Here is a 21747-nt window from a genome sequence, read left to right on the forward strand (position 1 = left end):
ATGATGCTCATTTTTCTTCTTTCTAGCTATATGATATGGATGTTTCTAATTAAGTTTAAATCTGATTTGCTTAGTAAAGTTTTAAGATTGCTTTTATTTTGGATCCTATATTTTCTAAAGTGTTTATTATCATCCATCATTTTTTAAATGGTTATTTTATTTGTTAAAGTTTACACTATGACACTTAGCACAATTTAAAGCTTAATTGGTTGGATGTGGACACTATAAAGTAAATATTGGATTACCTTTTTTTTCTTTTGCTAATGTTCTCTAAAAAATTTTCTTGCATAATTGCTCCTAATATTTCTGAAAGTAGCAATCTAGTTGCATGATAACAATTAAGACATTCAATTTTAATTAGCAACAATTTTATCTTTATACTTTAAAATTTACAACAATTTAGTCATGGTAAAAAATTTCACAAAAAATATATATTTGGATTTTTTCTTTTTATCATTTTACAAGAGACTTTGTACTTTATACAAAACATGTAGCATCGGTTTGGTAAATAATTTGAAAACAGGGAATAAATGAAAATAGAATTGTATTTCATGTTTTCAGGTATGTGATTGGTAGCATAATTCATAAATTGAATTTTAATTTTAACAATTGCAAACTAGGTGTATTACCCATTAAATATTAGCTGAGAATTGAATAAATTAATAATAATTTGTTTGTGAACATTGTTTTATGTTAAAAACTTGTAAAGTTAGTGTTTGTAATATCATATAATATATAATGTAAAATAAATTGAAAACTTTTGTGGTCTGGAATAAGTTAAAATTTATGTTTAAAAGTTTCTAATTATAATCATAAATAATATTTTTACCATATACTATTTAAGATGGTTTAACAAAACTGATAGACTATATATCAAATTATATGAACTAAATTTTACATTTTAAATTAATATGTGCTAACTTTTAACTTTATGATAATTACACAATACATAATTTATTTTTTTAAAAATAAAATTAAATTGAGTTTATAATATGAGATGCAATCTTTTTTAATGTTTATTTATTTATTTAGTATAGTTATGCATTTTAAATTTTTGAAATTCAAATTATGGATACAATAAAAACATAAAAGACGTTGTTTTAAAAATAATAATGTTTAGATAACAAAATTCGAAGACATTTTTTAGAAATTAAATTAGGATTGTCTATTAAGAACATAGTATATGAATTTAATGAATCTAAAAACCTAAGACATAATTTAGAGTGAGAATCAAACAGGCTCTTAGTGTTTAATTAGTTTATCACACTGATGAATTAAGATCACGATAAAGTTTAGAAAAATTATTATAAATGTAAGAATTATTTTTATAAAATATAACAAAACATCAAAATAATAGAGACCCAATAGATTATAACACGATTTGTTATTGTTAGATCAAGTTAAGTTGAGCTAAATTTATGTTAGCTAAATAATATTTTTTAAAAGATAAAAAATTGACAACTATTTGAGGAAAACAACTAAAAAGAAAGTTAATTACACTTCTGATTTTTCTAATATTCTGTCGAATATTATATTACTCAAAATAAAAATAACAAAAAAGAGATATAAACTTTTTATTTAATAGTTAGTTATTTTATTTAAAGCCTATTTATTTATTTAAAAAAAGAACCTCCCCCGCCTTTTCGTTCTCTTTTCCTTTCTTCCTCGTTCGTCCCGTCTCTCTGCACAGTCTAACAATGGCAAAAAGCCCCCCGCAAGAGAAAGCAAAGTTCTAAATCAATCCCACAAAAAAACAACTCTCTACTAAAGCAAAAGCAATAAAAGTTCATACCCATCTTTTTTTGAATCCTCACAGACAACCCAATAAAGCACCATCTTCAAAAAGCAATCCAACTCCTTCCAAACTTCACCTCATTAAGCAATATGGTAAGCAAAAACTATATTTTCTATATATATTCTTTTCCCACTTCCTCTTTCACTCTTCCATTGCTGACCCATCTCGCTTCACAACCATGCCAGGAGAAATTGTGCTCTCCGACCCCATTGTTGAAGCTGATTCACAGCATGCAGCACCCAGCACCAGTTCAGTTGCTAGTGGAAGCCGTATTCATGGGGTTGATTATAATCCAGAGCCATTTGAGAGTGAGAGATTGCCTGTCTCTTTGTCTTCTGAAATCCAGAGGTTTCTTCGAGTGGCCAATTCGATTGAAAGAGAGGAGCCTCGTATTGCTTATCTCTGTAAGTCATTGGGTTTCCCTTTTTTGTCTGTCAGCTGACTTTCCTTCGAAGTAACATATTGCATCTTTTTTAGCCATGAAAGTTATATCACGTTTGTTCTTTCATGAACACTTGAGAATATTCCTCACCTTTCCGTTTTCAATTCTGTATTTCCTTTTTGAGATTCTGGGTTCTCGTTGGGATTCTTTGCTGAAATAGACTCGGAATAAAAGAAAGGACATTTTTTTTCCTGTCAATATTTGAATTACTGGAATTAGAAACGTTTATTGAATCTGAATCATATATTACATTTCATGTGTGAGTGTGAATGATAAGTTTCAATTAAGAAGTTGAAGTTATTTTGAAGGCAGGCATCGTGAAGTGTATAGTATAGTATGGCATATTCTCTCATTACTTTTAAAATATTGTTCCACGAGCATTCTTCACACCTGGGTTGTATTACTGCTGAATTGTACTTTAACTTGCTCAAGTGCTCCATTTCTTGCTTAGGTCGTTTTCATGCATTTGTGATTGCTCATAGCCTCGATCGAAATTCGAATGGGCGGGGAGTTCGGCAACTTAAAACTACTCTTCTACAGCGACTTGAACAGGTAGTCAATGAAACTGAATTCACATGTTCATACATTTGAGCTCTGCAGGTTGCAACTTGTATAATGCTTGCTTCCTTTTCATCTCCCAAAATGTCTGACTTTTGTTACATTCCCAGTCTCCCAACATGTGGTATCTTTTTTGTATTTAGCTATTTCCAATTTTACATTGAAATGATTGAACACGAAGTAATTTTGCTCCTTTTATGGAAGTTAGATTTAATGTTTTAGTATGAACCTCCATTCAATGTAAATTGCCAACGATATCAAACTAGGTGGACAGGATTTTCTAAGGAGCTGGAGTTGGGGTCATATATTGGCGTTGTAAGTAAATAGATTGTAAACAAAGAGCTGGCAAGGAACAGAGCTGTTGCTCGCAGGACTCCCTGTACTCAAAATTGTTGAGTTTTCTCATCAGAGAAGCAGGCTTAGATTAGTGAACAGAAGCTCATTTCTTTTTATCTGTATCTTGCATTCTGTGTTTCAGTAGATGTATTATACATGGTTAATTATCAGTCAATTATTTTAAATGGCAGTAACATGGTATCGGGATTGGTGAACAGAAGTTCATTTCTTGTTTCTGTTCAAGTACCTCTAAATCTGAACCCACTTATCTTGTTTATGATTTGCGCTTGTAGGATGAAGAAGTTACAATTCAGAAACGAAAGGAAAAAAGTGATGCTCGTGAACTTAGGCGAGTTTATCGTGAATTCAAGGATTCCATAGTAAAATATGGTGGGGCATTTGATTTGGATAACAGGTAAAGAAGATTTTATCTTGGGATATATGTCTACCAGGTCAAGCTAACATGGCTAATTTTGGACAAATCTGTCTGGACCAGTCATAGAGAGAAGTTGATAAATGCACGCAGAACTGCCTCCGTATTGTATGAAGTTTTGAAGACCCTCAACAGTGCAACTGCTCCTCAGGTGCTTCATCTTTTTCGTACTTGTAATCTGCACCATGTATTTTCCTCCTTTTTTCTTCATCCATTCTTAGTCTTCGGGTAAAAGCTAAGGCCTTCTTTGTAATCATTTCGGTTTTTGAAAATTAAGCCAGTTTCCTCTCTCTCTCTTTTTTACAATAAGCTGCATCTTTCTTATGTACAACGGATGAATTCTTAGTCAAATTCTAAAAACAAAACAACTTTTTAAAAGGCTACTGTTTTTAGTTTTCAAAATCTGGCTGGTAGATTTTAGAAGGACGACAGTTGGAGGTGGAAGTAGTGTCTATAAGCCTAACTTTCGAAAACAAAAACAAAAAACAAAATGGTTATCAAGCTAGGCTTAAGTGATTCTAACATTAACTTTTGATCATTATAATTCTATTGTGTTTCTCGCACTGTAGGCACTTTCTGAAAGAGATGATAACCATTTGAAGACATTCTATGTACCATATAACATTCTACCACTTGATCATAGAAGCGTTCAGCAACCGATCATGCAATTACCCGAGGTGAGGTAGTTTTCATTTAGTTCAGTTAGCGACAGAAGATCTTGCTATTGCATGCATTGATGCTGCTGAGTGCTGACACTCTTTCTGAATAATAAAGTATGGAAAGTCAAACAACTGATGAATAATTTTTATAGATTAAAGCGGCTGTTGCAGCAATTTCCAATGTCCGTGGTTTACCTTCAGCCACGGATTTTCAGAAAAATGGGCCCTTTACAGATTTGTTTGATTTTCTTCAATGGAGCTTTGGTTTTCAGGTTCAACTCCTATTCCTTTCTCTTTGCATCTATACGTGCACATCCAGGCTTTGTAGTTTTCTTCCCTATCTTGCATTGTGATAAAATCTTTAACTTAACTTTTGATTAATGGAGAAGCAGAAAATTGAAAGATCAAGTTGCATTACATACTTTGTTTCATCTATTCATAAATTTCTCAACAATTTATCGATGCTTGTTTTTCCATCAGAGAGATAATGTGGCCAACCAGAGGGAGCATTTGCTTCTACTCCTTGCTAACATGCAAGCTCGACTAACAAATAAGCAGAAGTCTGGCTCAAAGGTACTTTCCACTTTAGTTTAAAAATATTAGGAAGTACTTTGTTCAATCTAGTTTTATCTTTTGATCTCTCTGCTTGTTACTTTTCATGATAAAGTTAGGAGATAACCCAATGGATGAGTTAATGAGGAAGTTCTTCAAGAACTATACACATTGGTGCAAATTTTTGGGGAGGAAAAGCAATATAAGGTAATAAAAAGTATGATTCTTCCTCTATTCAGAGAAGCCGTAACTCCATAATTTTTCTTGTTTGAAAAAAACTATCATTAAGTAACAAAAATAGATCTTGACATGTCCATTTTCATGGTGTATATCCTCATCTTACTTATTTATTCTTTTATCAAAGCGAGGCGATATTAATCCGTAAACCACTTCTATTCTAACATTGTTTTGTTGCTTAGATTGCTTGAAATCATCTATGCACTAAAAGTTTTTATTTGGCCTTGAAGGTTGCCTTACGTGAAACAAGAAGGTCAGCAGTATAAACTTTTGTACATTGGGCTTTACTTGCTTATATGGGGAGAGGCTGCAAACTTGAGATTCATGCCGGAATGTCTCTGTTATATTTTTCACCATGTGAGATCAATAACTGCTTCCTTCCCGTTAGTAGCACTTCCTAACCCCCACCAACTTCAACATTATGAATGCAGTAACAGAAAGACTGAAACTTTAAATAGTAAAAAATTGACATGCTCTTGGAGCTTGGATGTGTCAATAAGTCACACAGCTTTTGAAATATAATTAGCTTTTAAAATATCAACTTGTGAGACGACTTTTATAACTTTTGTTTGAGATAATTTCCTCAGGGTCATTTTTTAAATCCTTTTAGGCTCATTAATTATGGGCCACATGCAGATTTCACACTCACAAAAGTACGGAAAGATTATGCGATTTCTAGACTGTTTTTAGCATTGGACTTTAGTTTGTTGCCTAAACCATGTAATTCGCAATCATGGGATCAAATAAATTAAAACTGGAATACAAAATAATTTTGATTGCTGCTCAAAGCTCAATCCTCTTGATGTGCGTAGCAGTTTCCAATTTTTGCAATTAATGTTTGCCTAACTACTGCTAATGTCTCAATTGTCATTGCCATTCCATTGAGTTTATGATATTGTTTACCCGTTTTTTCATTACATCCTATTATTCAACTAATCTTATTGAGAGTACGCTGGTTGATAATTACTTGTGCATGTTTTGGTTTTGTAATGTGGGTAAGCATAGTGATTTCTAGTCCTGAAATTGGAACATCTTTTTTCAAATATTAAAAATACCATACTTGTATCAAACAATAATGCCAATAAGATTTCCAATTTTCTACCCTGTTTTCCATAAGATGGCATATGAGTTGCACGGTATGTTGACCAGCGCTGTGAGCTTGACAACCTGGGAGAAAGTCATGCCAGCATATGGTGGGGGAGCCGAATCTTTTCTTGAGAATGTAGTTACCCCTATTTACATAGTCATAGAAAAGGTACTTTTTTTTGTTGTTGCACTCTACATAGGAGTGGTTATAACTCATAGTGATGGTCATAAACTAATACTGTTGAAAAATTTGAAGGAAACCAAGAAAAGCAAGAACGGGTCAGCCAGCTACTCTACATGGAGAAACTATGATGATTTGAATGAGTATTTCTGGTTAGTAATAAGTACAAATTTTCTTCTGTTTACTAGTGCCTCTTCTTTCATACCTATCCTCCAAGGAGCTGCGAACTTGAAACTAGTTTTACTGTTGTATTTTTTCAGGTCACCTGATTGCTTTGAGTTAGGCTGGCCCCTGCGTTTGGACCACGATTTCTTTCATGTAGATGATCCAAATGAAAAAAATGAAGATGATTTAAATAAAAAAAAAACTAGGTTTCGCTTTCGAAATGGTAAAAAGGCAGAAGAAAGACAGACAGAAGGAAATGAAGATACTGAACCAGTGGTGTGAATATTTTCTTGGAATTTCTCATAAGCCATTGCAAATATTTTTTTCTTTCAGAATTTATGGGATTCAATTGCTAGCGTAACCTTCAATGAGAGGATTAAACTTGCTTTAGAAGTATATGTTTCTCTTGACATTTTGAGATCTAGCATCTGAATTAGTTGTCGATAACAAACTTTCCCTGCCAATAGCTTTTGACTCGGAAGATAGCTAATTAGTTACAAGCATATAGATTAGCTATGGGTTCCCAGAATTAGGGCGGAAGAGTTTTACCAGGTGTGTAGTGTTTATTTGAACATTTGACATTTCTATTCATGTCTATATTGTTTCCTTTGCAGCTATCGACCGATGAAGTTTGTGAGCAGAACTTGCAGAAGAAGGGGTTAGGAAAAAGTAATTTTGTAGAGGTTCGTTCATTCTTGCAGATCTTTAGAAGTTTCAAGAGAATGTGGAGCTTCTATATTCTGTCCCTGCAGGTTGGTTGAAAACGACAGAGTGATTGCCTTACTTTCTATATTTTATCGTGGTTCTTCTATGTTTATGTACCTTTTTGCATTGCAGGCAATGATAATTATGGCATTTAATGAATTGGATACTCCACTTCAATTGTTTGATGCTGTCATATTTGAGGATGTGTCTAGTGTTTTTGTTACATCTTCAGTACTTAAATTGTTGCAAGGTATTTATCGTTTCTTGTTTTTGCTTCTGGTTTTGATTCAAAGCCACTATGTTCTTCATTATTTCAGTTTCCACTGGCAAAGAAATAAAGAAGTTGAGAGATGAATCGGTTTCTAAAGGTGGAAGTGTAACTAGAAATGAGAACAAGATTGTTATCATGTGACTTCTTTCTTTTACTTGCTATGTAATAATGATAAGAGGGAGAATTTCTAAATTTTAATTAGACGAGAATCTGTTTTAGTGAACCATTTTCCCAAATCTTGAGAGGAAGACCTTTAAAGACAACGAGAGATATTTTAATTATGGTGTTGGTAAATAACTTGGTCTAGATGTGTACTCCATGGCTGCTTTTCAAGAATTTTGTTGGTTTAATTTTTTAAAGAAATTATTTAAGGACCTCTTGTGCCTCAAATTCCTTCAACACTTTCTTCCATATCAACATAATTTCTCTATACCGTATGAAAATAAGTTAGAGGTCTAAGGAAAACGAAGCACTTGATTGTTTTTGTAAATTTTCACGTCCAGAAACTTAGTAAATTAATTTGTTTGGTAATAAATATAAATGAGATCTGCCTTGCAGCAATTCTTGAGATTACATTTACATGGAAGGCGAGGCGGACTATGGGGTCTTCCCAGAAAAGGAAATATCTGATAAAGCTTGGTGTAGCAGCAATATGGACCATTGTTCTTCCAGTTTGTTATGCATATTACAGGAGCAAATACACATGTTACACAACAAAGAAAGGGAGTTGGGTTGGAGAATGGTGTTTCTCTTCCTACATGATTGCTGTTGCAATTTACCTAATCAGCAATGCAGTTGATCTGGTTTTATTTCTTGTTCCGGCAGTAGGCAAGTACATTGAGACTTCAAATGGCCGTATGTGCACTCTTTTGTCCTATTGGACAGAGGTAAGCTCTAAATGGTTGAAATAGATCACCTAAAGAGTTGCTTTGCTATAAAATATTCTTTCTACGGCTATATATAATATGATCCTGTTTGTGCGCTTCATGTTGTTTTGTGAAGATGAATTGATCCTAGCCTGATATCTTTGATTCTCTGTCTCTCAGCATGTTTATATATATATATATATATATATATATATATATATATATGATAGCCAATTACAAAAAATGATCAACGATCTTAAAAGATAATAGACTAGTTCATCCAAACATGGAAGCTTTTAATTGTGTGGTAAAGTGAAAATGCGAGCAGTTCAATAGCTACACAATCAAAATAGTGATATCATGTTGATCCCATTGTTAATATCAACTTGACATCCTTTGAAATTGATCTCTTTTCTCCAGATCAATTTCCCTTCTTATAGTGCATCTAACAAAGTCTGGACACCTGTAATTGGTCCTTTCCTTGATGGACATTTCTGGTGAAGAAAGATGTTTTTTCTTCTTTTTCCACATATATATATTTAAATAAAAAAATTAACGGTACTTTTTATTGAAGAAATAATACAAAACAAATGTCCAAAGATACAAGAAAACACTAAAATTAATCGATCACACAAACACAAATTACTAAGGAAGTGAAGGAAGATGGAGTTTATTATGTCCTGTCCAGGTTACATGTTTCATGGGAAGAAAGAATTTCATGACCTTGTCCAAAACCATTTCCTTTCATATTTAGTTTATACTGTTTCTGTTTCTTTTTTGCTTTATTTTTTTCTTTTTATTAACTAGAGGCATCGTTCTTGATCTGGCATCTTATCCAGACTTGTTATCAAACATGTTTGGAAATATTTTATTCTAACATCTTCCGTCATGGTTTCTTGTAATGTTCATGTTATGCTGTTTATTATCTGTGTTTGTTTAATTGAAAATCTGCGTAGGTCTTGTTTTTCTCCTTCAAATATTTGTTTTTAATTTTCAGCCTAGATTATATGTTGGGCGTGGAATGCAGGAAAGCCAAGTTTCAATGCTTAAGTATATTCTAAATCTTTTATTTTCGTTATTTAAATTGCAGCAGTTTTCCTTGTTGATCTTTACTAAGGTGTTTCTTTTTCTTTCACGTAGGTATACATTATTTTGGGTGCTTGTACTATTAAGCAAATTTTCATTCAGTTACTATTTTGAGGTAAAAACTGAGACGTACTGTGCTTGTAGTGTGCTTTATAGCTCAGTGAAACATTTATTTTCAGTTGGTAACTGAACAGTGAATAGATAATTCTTATTTCTACTCCTAGGAAGTCTCTCTCTACATTAAGCAGGCTCTTGAGTAAGCTCATGTAACGAATGAGAATAATGTGAAATTATGACATAAGTTTGATGGAGCCATCAGAAGATGGCAGTAATATTGTAAAAAATTGTATAATTCTCTTGTACTTTGAGTTATATTATTAATAAAGAAGCCTGTCTCCGTTTAAAGAAAAACATACATTCCTATTCGGACAAATATATCTTTTGTGTCACATAACAATACTTTTTAATAGTGCTCAAGGTATTGACAGTAGTTTTGATTCATGTTCAAGTAAACATTTTAACTGCCGTGTTACATGCTTGAAGTAAATAATGAGCTACCTTGTTAATACCTTATTAATAAATCAGGATATGGTTTTTATTTTGTTCTCTGTGGTACGCAGATTAAACCACTTGTAGACCCAACCAAGAGGATAATGAAAATTGGTGTGAAGAAGTATGACTGGCATGAGCTTTTCCCGAAAGGTATTTACTACTTTTTCATTCGTTGTAAGAGTTGAATTGAAGTGCTGTTCTTTTCTTGATGTCCACTGGGAAACATGTTCCATTTGAGGTAGACTTTGGACTTCTAATAAGAGTTTCCCCCATCCAATAATGGACTACCTCCTGCATTTATTGTATTTGATTATAGGCTAACATTTCATCAGTTTTTTCTAGTTTAACTTCAAGCATTTCAAAACTTGCTTCTTGAGAAGAGATGCCTACTTTAATACTCGGTTTTTTTATTGATTTGGCAAACTAAATACTTTAGATTAATTAATCAACTACGTTCTGCCAATGCTGATTTCTTCAAGAATACTGCTTTTTTATAAGAAAAGATTACTGTCAATTTTTTAAAAATATCATTAATTTTGTAATTTGCAACAATAAAATGGTCTCTTAGAAATGCTCATATCCATGCCTGGACAAGCAAAAAAGTTGGAATGACTATTATGACTTATCAATTGCCATTGTTTTCTCTTGGAGGTAACATGTTCATTGTTTGACTATCTGCTAACTTATTGTCTTGCAGTTAGGAGTAATGCTGGTGCAATTGTGGCTATCTGGGCTCCTATAGTAGTTGTGAGTTTTTCTTAAATATATAAGCACCTATCCTTTGCTTTTTCTAATGAAAATACCGAACTTTCGTTGAGAAATAATGTAAGAGAACAGTCATACAAAAAAGGAGAAGCCCAAAAAATGGTCCCAACTACTTGAAGGGGTTCAATAAAGTAAAATGAGACCTAGCAAATAATTACAAAAAGGCCTGGACACCAGTGCCCAAGATATCTCACTTGTCTATGCAAATCTATTAGCCTTTAGTAGTTATCTTATTTTTTGTATAGAAGAAAATACTTTCTAATGATAATCATCAATTTATCCTAACCCCCTACTTTAAGCTGGATTTACTAGTGATTTAACACATCAAGCCTAGGAATTCTGACAACACAGTATGTATTTAATGTAATGGTAATTCAATAAAATGAAACAGGAAGTAGCGTTCTCTATTTTAGCTCTGCCCTCTGCTGACCAAAACGCATCGTAGAAATATTTGTGATATATTTTTAAAAAGCAAACCTTGCCAATGCCCTCTTGCTATTTTGTTACAAGCTTGCAATGATGAGAATGATTTAATGTGTAGATAGTTGAATTGATTGCTAATATCCTTACTCTTACATTCTCTGCTTAGGTGTATTTTATGGATTCTCAAATATGGTATTCTGTGTTCTGTACGATCTTTGGTGGTCTATATGGCATTTTGCATCACCTTGGTGAGGTAAGCTGTTTCTTGATCCATTATGAAGAAAAATTATGGTGGTCTCATACAATGATTTGCAGATTCGAACATTAGGAATGCTGAGAAGTAGATTTCATACCTTGCCTTATGCATTTAATGCTTGCCTTTGCCCACCTTTGTTGAGTGGTGATAAAAAGAAGGGGAAAGGTTTCTTTTTGAAGAGGTTTCAGGTCTGGATTCTGGAGCTATGCTATTCCCATATTAAGCTCAATGTCTTATGACCTGTTTGACCCGAAATTTACCTTCCAATTGTTTATCTCAGGCTTCCGAAAGCAAAGATAATGGTCTTTCCAAGTTCGTTGTTGTATGGAACGAAATTATCAAGAGTTTTCGACTTGAAGACCTAATAAACAACAGGTGATTCTACTTTATATATTTATTAATATTTTAGAACTAGTGATTCCATCTTGCGAGATACTCGTTCTCTCTCTTGAATTAAAATCAGTTGGAGAAGTTCTTTGTAACCCATTGCCTTTGCTTCAGATTTTATTAATACCTTTTGATTTTGCATGATCCAATTAAAGATTCCTTTCTTCCCTACCTATAAAATGTGATGAATCTTTGGATAGGCATTTCAGAAGAGCTTCCTGATTTCATTCCTTGGTCTGTTGTGTGGTGGGGGATGGAAGAGAGGTATTTTTGGGAGGAGTATTGGATGGGGGAGTGTCCCTCCCTGGGGCTTTTCTTTGGTTGTATAATTTGTCCTCACTTAATAATCACTTTGTTTTTGACTTTCTTATGTGGATTGGGAGTTCTTGTTCGTTTTCCTTTGGTTTCTATCATGCTCTTACTGATAGGAAAACAATGGATGTGATATTTATTCTTTTGCTTCTTGGAAAACACCCCTTTCATCTTGGGAGGAGAGATGTGAGAGTCAGGAACCCATTCTCGTGTAAATCTTTTTTTACAATGCTTGGTTAATCCTTCCCCTTTGGTTGTGTCGGTCTTTTCGTCAGTTTGGAGGATTACAGTCCCTAGAAAGGTTCGTTTCTTTACCTGGCACTTGGCAAGTCCTTCATGGTCGTATTAGTACGTTGGACAGACTTTCAAGGAAGATGTCGGTGTTGGTTAGACCTTTTTGTTGGATTCTGCATTGGAAGGTGGAGGAAGACTTGGACCATATCCTTTGACTTCGTGACTTGGCGAGCCTTGTTTGGGACTCTTTTCTCCAGACCTTTGGCTTGAGCTGTTTTCATCGGAGAGGTTAGAGACATGATCAGGGAGTTCCTCCTCAATTCACTGTTTGGGGAGAGAGACCGTTTCCTTTGGTGTGCTAGCGTTTATGCTATTCTGTGGGTGCTTTGGGATGAGAGGAATAGTAGGGTGTTTTAGGATCTTGAGAAGGGGAGTGAAGACTTGTGGTTTTTTATTCGCCTTCATGTTTTCCATTGTGCTTCGATTTCTAAGACCCTTTGTAATTATCCTATGAACATGATTTTGTATAGTTGGAGTTCCTTCTCGTAGGGGTTCCTCCTTTTTGTGGGCTTGGTTGTTTTGTTTGTCTGTGTACTCTTTTATTCTTCCTCAATGAAAGTCATGATTTCTCATAAAAAAAGGAGAGATATACCAATTCTAGCCCAAAAAGTCAAGAAGCTCAATACTAACGACTGACACCATGGTTAGCTCTTAAACCTCATGTGATGCACCAGCTTATAGGATGAAAAACACCATCCACAACACTGAACTAAAAAAATTATCATTAATGATAACTGCTATATCCCTTTCAGAGAAAAAAAAAGGAAATAAAAATGTTCTTATCGTTCACAAACCAACACAAGGAAATTGGTGCATAGGATAGACCTCCTCATGAACCTAATGCTATTTAGTTTCAATTAGCTCCCCCATTATTTGTGATAACGAAAAGGAATATTCAGAAAAGCTATGAGAAACAAGCATAAAAGAAGCTTAATATTCACTGAGTTTTCATCTTCAGAGAATTGGATTTGATGACGATGCCAGTGTCTTCGGAACTGTTTTCTGGTATAGTTCGCTGGCCTGTTTTTCTCCTAGCAAATAAGGTAATTGATTGATGTTCAATATAATACCTTTATTTATCTGTTGCTTTTTCCATTCCAACCATGTTATTTTGTTCATGTAGTTCACAACAGCTTTGAACATTGCAAAAGAATTCATTGGCAAGGATGCCAATCTTATTAAAAAGATTAGAAAAGATGAGTACATGAATTCCGCTGTAAAAGAATGCTACGAGTCCTTGAAGTACATCCTTGAAATCCTTCTCGTGGGAGATTTGGAAAAGAGGTGGTAGAGAAAGTTTTCTTGTTTTCTTTTTTGTTCTTTGTATTAGAAAAAAGGGTTTCATTTTTATATTTCTGTCATTTTTATAGCTCTGTTATTAGTATGTCTTATGGTGTCAACTCATTGATATTCTAGGGTCATATCTGCGCTGATAAATGAAATTGAAGAAAGCATCAACAGATCTAGTCTTCTTGAAGACTTCAAGATGAGCTACCTTCCCGTTCTACATGATAAATGTATCGAGTTGCTAGAACTTTTGGTAATTCTACAATGAAAGACGAATTAAGTTATATAATACCTTTTCAATTAAAAATCCCTATTGATTTGCATTTAATTGTTTTCAAGATTCAAGGGAACGAGTCAGATCGGAGAAGAGTTATAAAAGTTCTGCAAGATATATTTGAGCTTGTAACCAGTGATATGATGACCGATGGCTCCAGGTTTGTTTCCTTGTCAACATTTCTTTTCAGAACCTTTCAAATGCTCAATTGTTTGATCTTCCATTTTTGTTGAATGCAGAGTACTAGATTTGGTCTATGCTTCTGAACAAATAGAACAGGACTTCATTGATTTTTCTAGACATATTGAACCACAACTATTTGAATCCATATCTAGCAAAGAATCTATTCATTTCCCTTTGCCAGTTGATGACTCTCTCAAAGAACAGGTGAAGTTTATAAGTTTTCTTCTGTCAGTTAAATATTCTGCTATCGATTGGTCTGTAACATTAAAGAGTGGTTTTTCTATGCTTCATCGGGTCAACTTCATGCAAATGCTAATTGATATGAAATTGCCTTGTTCCAGATCAAGCGTTTCCATTTGCTGCTTACTGTCAAAGATAGTGCAATGGACATACCTGTAAACTTGGAGGCTCGAAGGCGCATTTCATTCTTTGCAACATCAATGTTTATGAATGTGCCCAAAGCCCCTAAAGTAAGCAATATGATGTCGTTCAGGTTAGTTATTTTTCCTATTTCTCAAGGGTTGACAGTTTCCACGAAGCACAAGCAATATTTTTTGGAAAATTTAAGTTTCTTTTTTTCAATAAAAAAAATCTATTTACTGCAACGATTAATTTTGATGAAATACTCTATTCAAGATATTTGTCTTACTTGGAGCGCTTTCACTTTTTCTATGTATTCATATATTCTCTAGTTATATCAAGTGGATCTCGTTTGTATAGGGATGTGATGAGAGTGCTATGGATGTGTCAACTTAGTTGAGATGTTCGGGTGTACTTCCTGATCCTCAAACTTTATATTTCGCTGTATTTTTGCCTTTTTGTTTTCTATGGACTTTGAGCATTAACTTCTTTTCATTTCATCAATGAAAAGTAAGGTATGTTTCTGTATAAAAAAAGGAGTTGGGTAGAGTACTATTTCAGGTCAAGTAGAGGATTAATGGCAAATCCTTTAAAATGATTTTTTTTTCCTTTTAACTGGAGTTTTGTGATAGACCACCAATTATACACCAGTACAATAGAAAGAAGAAGAAGCAAGGAGCAACCGCACGTGCCAAGAAAAATACCCTTTAATATTGTTAGTAGATATTTCATAATTTGGGGAGTATAAATAGGAGGTTGTTAAGGAGAGAGAGAGTTAGTTAGAGAGTATCATTTGGCTTCAGGCTATTCCTTGAAAGACAGGAAGGCAGAGGAGAGTTTTGTATTTCCGAATTGAGGAGTTCTCAATTCGTTATTCTTGTATTTTCCTTACTGTTTCTGAAATATTACTGAAGTAATAAAGTAAATCTTACTTGATCCAAGAGGAGTTCCATCATTTTGTTCCTGGAAAATTGATCCTCACATGTGACATAATTTCTAAGAATATTGATGCTATGAAATCATAAATTGTCACATTGGCCTTATTGCCGGTTAAGTCATTTTAACATCGCTGCTAATGTTTCTCCTACTAAGAGTGATGGATTGTTAACGATTCAAAAGGCAGACTAACTTTTATAAGAGGAGCATTCTTGATTCAGTTTTAAAAGGTAAATTAGGTAGTTTATAGAAAGAGTTCTTAAACCATCATAGGTTGGCCTAATGGTAAGGAGGGAGATATAGTCTCAATAACTAACTAAGAGGTCATGGATTCAATCCATGGTGGTCACCTACCTAGGAACTAATCTCCTACGAGTTTCCTTGACACCCAAGTGTTGTAGGGTTCAGGTGGGTTGTCTGTGAGATTAGTCGAGGTGTGTGTAAGCTGGCCCGGACACTAATGGATATATAAAAAAAAGAAAAAAAAGAGTTCTTTTCTGCGAGGTAGACTTACTCTGAATGATCTAGTTTTATGAAGTTTATCCCTGTATTGTCTTTTGCTTTTCAAATACCTTCTAATATTGCTTATAGCATTATATGATGATTGACTTTCTCGGGGTGGGGGAAGATGAGGGTGGTGAGATCCCTAGTCAATTGAGAAAAAGTTTCAAAACCTAAACTAGAAGGTGAGGAATATTTGATCCTGCACACTGAAGCATTTTTGGGCAAAAAGTTGGGAAATTCACATTACGGGTTTGCATTATTGGTGAATTGTTTTTCAAGACGTGTCCAATTTATCAAAGCCATCTTTTATATGAGAGAGTTGATATCTTATTTGTTTCTCAGAAAATGAACTTTGGTACAGTATTTTAACTCCATACTACACGGAGGATATAAATTTTTCATTGGAAGAGCTTCACTCAAGCCATCAAGAAGTCTCCATCATATTTTACATGCAAAAGATGTTTCCAGGTCATTATGCGACATATGCTTTATCTCTTTCTAATTTTTTATTTTGTCTGCTTCTAGTCATGAAATTATTTGCAAACGTTTTTCCATTCTTTTAGATGAGTGGAAAAACTTTTTGGAGCGACTTGGCTACGAGGATATGGAAAAACTAAAAGATGACGGGAAAGAGGAAGAACTTAGAAATTGGGCTTCGTTTAGAGGACAAACCCTGAGTAGAACAGGTAAACAGATACTTATCATTGGATATTGATGAAGAACGTTTAGTTCACATTTTTATGTCTATATTTTATTTGGTTACAGTAAGAGGAATGATGTACTATAGGGAGGCATTAAAACTTCAAGCTTTTCTTGATATGGCTGAAGACGAAGGTGAGGAACATTTACTTTTATTATAGTTTAAACCGTTGTTTGTAGCACCAGCTTTATCGTGTGACTTATTCCTGCATCCAGATATTCTAGAAGGTTATGATACAATTGAGAGAGGAAATCGTGCATTATCTGCTCAAATAGATGCTTTAACTGATATGAAATTTACGTATGTGTTGTCCTGCCAATCTTTTGGAGCACAAAAAGCTTGTGGTGATCCCCGTGCAAAGGACATTCTTGATTTGATGATAAGGTAACTGTCTTCTTGGAAACGAAAGCAATTACAAACTTTGAAGTACTAGGAATTAACATGACACTCATTCTGCCTAAATCTTCCTTGAAGGTATCCATCTCTTCGTGTTGCATATGTTGAGGAGAAAGAAATGCCGGACAACCAGAAAGTTTATTCATCTAAGTTAATTAAAGCTGTAAATGGTTATGATCAGGTAACTATCTTTCAAATATTGTAAAATTGACATGTTATTGAATAATCTATATGTTATTCGATGTGACAATATTTGCTGTTCCCTCTTTTTGATAGAGATAATAAAAAGATATTTGAACCCAGCTATGGTGATGCTTAAGGCTTAATTGAGTTAAGAAAGGTCCTAAAAACAGGATTAATGTAGGTTCCAGGACTCAGTTTTCAATAGTATTTTGAGGATTCAACACTTGTACTAGATATTGAAACTTTTAAGGTCAAATATACTTTATGTGGTCTTGTTATATGACTCACTTATTTTTGTATTAATGTAATGCATCTATGATATGTAATTTTACAAATCTAGCTGTAATAAGTACTGGGTTCTTGTAAAACAATATTTTACACTTTTTACATTCTTTTGCACTCTCCATGTTGCTGGGTCCCGACTCCTAATATGGTAAGCAATCCAAATTCACACTACGAATAGAAAGAACCATTGGTAACAAAAATGCACACTGTTCTTCTTTCTTTCTGGTAAGAGGACATTATGCTTGAAAGGATTCAGATGAAAAGAAGGCTGACAAATCTTGAGTGATTGCAATCTTGTGAAAATTAGCATGCGTTGTTGGAAAAAAAGCTATAAATGAACTATTTGTAATCATATAAATCATAAGCATCCATCAAGAGCAAAGATCAGAACATCCTTATTACTAAATGATTGGGACCATGGATTTTGGCCTACCTTATGACAGTAAATTCACAACCCGTTATTGAACACCTCCATAATATGTCTTCTAGCAAATTAGTTGGTTGCTTTCTTACTTACCTACATATGTTGAAAGCCACTGAATATTTGCAAAATGAGTTTCATTTCACTTGTACAGTTGTACTTCATCGGATCATTATGTTATAAATCTTTTCACGTGTTAAATTTTCTTTTATAGGTAGTATACAGCATAAAGCTTCCTGGTCAGCCGTACCTTGGAGAAGGGAAGCCTGAAAACCAAAATCATGCGATTATTTTCACACGTGGCGAAGCTCTTCAAACAGTTGATATGAACCAGGTAGGTCTTCCTCTTCTAACCTGACTAATGGTTCCGTGCTTATTCTTATGGTGTGTGCTTCGCCAGGATAATTATTTGGAAGAGGCGCTGAAGATGAGAAATCTTCTTCAGGAATTTTTTAAACACAAAGTACGGAAGCCACCTGCAATTCTGGGTTTGAGGGAGCACATATTCACTGGGAGGTTAGATTAACTGCTATGATCAATTAATTGTGAATTAATCATGTCATATCAACACTCAGTCAAACTTCATTGTATTAATAAAGTTGGACCACTATGACGGCATTACTAATACTAATGTTCAGTTTGTCATAATTTCAGTGTTGGTCTCATCCAACTTAAAAGTTTTCAGTTAATTGACTGTTTGCACATTGTTATTTAATTTATTATCATTATTTGAGTATTAGGAACAGCTTAAAGATTTTCTTTTGTTGCTATCTCTTTATCTGATATTTAATTATTAGAGTAATGGGTTTCATCAAAAAATTATTAGAGTAATGGTTTACCAGGCATTGCACCATAACTTGATTCAACACATAAGAGATGAGCAAATTTTCTATAAAGGAAATATGTACTATGTTTGCTATAATTATAGATCATTTATTAAGCTGGATTTTTTTATACCTGAACTGCAGTGTTTCTTCCTTAGCATGGTTCATGTCATATCAAGAGACGAGCTTTGTCACAATTGGTCAAAGGATTCTTGCCAATCCTCTCAGGTAATGTATTTGTTGGTTCTACGCTCTCATTATCCAAGTAAGGGCAATAATTAGGAGTAAAACTTCTAGTAGCGGCCTTTCGCTCCTCCCTCCTGGCCAGGAAAATCCAGTTTTGGTATTTGTTTATATGCTTCACATAGAAGCAAATACAATAGTGACACCTATTAGTCAGATTGATGGTTTGACAATTAAGGCAAAAACAGCCAATTGGAATGCAGTAATCATGTTTATCTTTCCATGCAGTAACCAAGTATGGCTCTTTTTTTTTATGACCTCGTTTTTTAGTTGAGTTCTTCGACACTATAGCATGACTAGTCATGCATTTTCCTCTTCCTGATCAAAACTACTTTGGAATGCTGCCCACAGGGTACGATTTCACTATGGACACCCAGATGTCTTTGACAGGGTGTTTCACATTACGAGAGGTGGCATCAGCAAGGCATCAAAAACCATTAACTTGAGCGAAGATGTTTATGCAGGTAAGATCTAGTGGCTTTGATTCTGCCCCATAGTGTTGAACACGACTGACATGCGGATGGTTCTTGTGGATAGGATTTAACTCTACTCTACGCGGGGGCTACATTACATACCATGAGTACATGCAAATAGGCAAAGGCCGTGATGTAGGACTGAATCAGATTTCCAAGTTTGAAGCTAAGACAGCAAATGGGAACAGTGAACAAACTCTAAGCCGGGATATATATCGTCTTGGGCAACGATTTGATTTCTTCCGGATGCTATCTTGTTACTATACTACAATTGGATACTATTTCAGTAGCCTGGTAATGTCTCTTTATTTTTTTGTTGCTCTTTATAAGTTTCATCTCACTGATTGGTTTTGCAAACTATCTGCCAATTCACTGCACAGATATCAGTACTTGGAATTTATGTTTTCCTTTACGGACAATTATATCTTGTTCTGAGTGGGTTGGAAAAAGCCCTTCTCCTTGGAGCTAGACTGCAGAATGTCCGATCTTTGGAAACAGCTCTTGCTTCCCAATCATTTATACAGCTGGGGCTCCTTACGGGCTTACCAATGGTCATGGAAATTGGACTTGAAAGAGGATTCCTTACTGCCCTCCAAGATTTCATACTCATGCAGTTGCAGTTGTCAGTTGTTTTTTTCACATTTTCACTAGGAACAAAAACTCATTACTTTGGTCGCACAATACTTCATGGGGGTGCAAAGTACAGACCTACGGGGCGTAAGGTAGTGGTATTTTATGCCACTTTTACTGAAAACTACAGATTGTATTCAAGAAGTCACTTTGTTAAAGGGTTCGAGCTACTGCTTCTGTTAGTAGTCTATGATTTGTTCAGACGTTCGTATCAGAGCAGCATGGCTTATCTCTTGATCACTTACTCCATCTGGTTTATGTCAATCACTTGGTTATTTGCACCATTTTTATTCAATCCCTCTGGGTTCAGTTGGGCCAAGATAGTAGATGACTGGAAAGAGTGGAATAAGTGGATCAAACAGCAAGGTGGTATAGGAGTTCAGCAGGACAAAAGCTGGCAGTCTTGGTGGGACGACGGACAAGCCCACCTTCGTCATTCAGGACTTATCTCCAGGTTGATTGAAGCATTTCTTTCATTAAGATTTTTCATGTATCAGTATGGACTCGTGTATCACCTTGACATCTCCCAGCATAGCAGAAATTTTCTAGTCTATGTGCTTTCTTGGGCTGTGATTGCTGCAATTTTCTTACTTGTCAAGGTTAGTTCTCCAAAACTCCAACTTTCTTATCTCTAAGTGACTTCTCTTCTAACACTGCTGATTTATGCAAAAACATGGACAAGGATTGTGTGATTCCCCTATGAGATATGGCATTATCAAAATTAGTTCCTTTTTTTTAGTTAAAAACAACCTTAATTCCCATGAGATATGACATGATACACTTGGTGCAAATATAGGCAGTAAACCTGGGGAAGCAGCAATTCAGTGCCAACTATCATTTCGCATTCAGACTATTCAAAGCATTTCTCTTCCTTGGCGTTCTAGCCGTAATTATTTCTCTATCTGTCGTCTGTCAATTATCCCTTAAGGACATGGTCATCTGCTCTCTCGCCTTCCTTCCAACCGGATGGGGATTGATTTTGGTAAGGTTGAATGTTCTTGTTCCCCTACCCTCTCATTCTCTCCCTGGTTTCTTTCTTACTGAGTTTTGATTGTAATCTTGGTTTAGTTTGCTCAAACTGTGAGGCCAAAAATAGAGCACACTTGGCTTTGGGACTTCACCAGGGTTCTAGCCAAATCATACGATTACGGTATGGGCGTCGTTATTTTTGCTCCCGTAGCTACTCTGGCATGGCTTCCAAATATATCAGACTTCCAAACCCGTTTCCTCTTCAACGAGGCGTTCAACAGGCACTTGCAGATCCAAACAATTATTGCTGGGACACATAAGCGCAAGTAGATCATTTGAGTGAATGTTTGTGTTCAGCGACTTCAGTCCATATTGTATAGTCATACAATGGTGACAAATCCTCTTACACAGAAATTTAATCACTTACAGAAATTCATGTAGCTATTTATGAATCAGGATGGGATATAGGAATACAAAGTTTAGATGTGAATGTTTTGAATTGAAGATTAGTATATTTTTTCTTGTATCATAGCCATAGATTCTGATGTACCATCTTTCATATAATTCAATAATAATGTTCTTTAATTGACTTCAACCACTTCTTTGCTGTTCTGAGTCATATCAAGGATTTGATCTCAAATTTTTAGATTCCCTTTGGTTGATCTTTTATTGTAGGTGCTCCTAAAAAATTCACGATGCTATGAACGAAAGAAATAAC

General features: G+C 34.6%; 1 protein-coding gene across 5 annotated transcripts; it reads left to right on the forward strand.

Annotated features, from left to right (window-relative positions):
- The first annotated feature begins 1924 nt into the window (after positions 1-1924).
- On the forward strand, positions 1925-21627 carry LOC101218479 (putative callose synthase 8). 5 transcript variants are annotated; one of them, XM_011655710.2, is made up of 41 exons: positions 1925-2199; positions 2689-2789; positions 3425-3546; positions 3628-3715; positions 4134-4241; positions 4376-4495; positions 4704-4796; positions 4891-4982; positions 5243-5369; positions 6130-6267; positions 6355-6431; positions 6540-6720; positions 7059-7196; positions 7282-7399; positions 7979-8307; positions 9284-9336; positions 9427-9487; positions 9993-10074; positions 10622-10671; positions 11279-11365; positions 11428-11556; positions 11649-11743; positions 13320-13404; positions 13485-13645; positions 13778-13901; positions 13988-14082; positions 14162-14309; positions 14447-14598; positions 16267-16373; positions 16469-16591; positions 16671-16739; positions 16821-16989; positions 17080-17182; positions 18105-18224; positions 18291-18406; positions 18859-18942; positions 19309-19421; positions 19495-19724; positions 19811-20659; positions 20857-21042; positions 21129-21627. In XM_011655710.2, exons 1-41 carry the CDS (start codon positions 1974-1976, stop codon positions 21357-21359), a joined length of 5880 nt encoding a protein of 1959 aa, XP_011654012.1. In that variant the 5' UTR covers positions 1925-1973; the 3' UTR covers positions 21360-21627. The 5 variants fall into 5 exon arrangements, with proteins under 5 accessions (XP_011654012.1, XP_031740093.1, XP_031740094.1 ...); XM_031884233.1 differs by lacking the exons at positions 1925-2199; positions 2689-2789; positions 3425-3546; positions 3628-3715; positions 4134-4241 and having other exon boundaries at positions 5243-5395; XM_031884234.1 differs by lacking the exons at positions 1925-2199; positions 2689-2789; positions 3425-3546; ... (2 more) ...; positions 4376-4495; positions 4704-4796 and having other exon boundaries at positions 4973-4992; positions 5243-5395.
- The last annotated feature ends 120 nt before the right edge of the window (positions 21628-21747 follow it).

This window comes from Cucumis sativus, chromosome 4 (genome assembly GCF_000004075.3).
Source record: "Cucumis sativus cultivar 9930 chromosome 4, Cucumber_9930_V3, whole genome shotgun sequence".
Classification (NCBI taxonomy): Eukaryota; Viridiplantae; Streptophyta; class Magnoliopsida; order Cucurbitales; family Cucurbitaceae; genus Cucumis; species Cucumis sativus.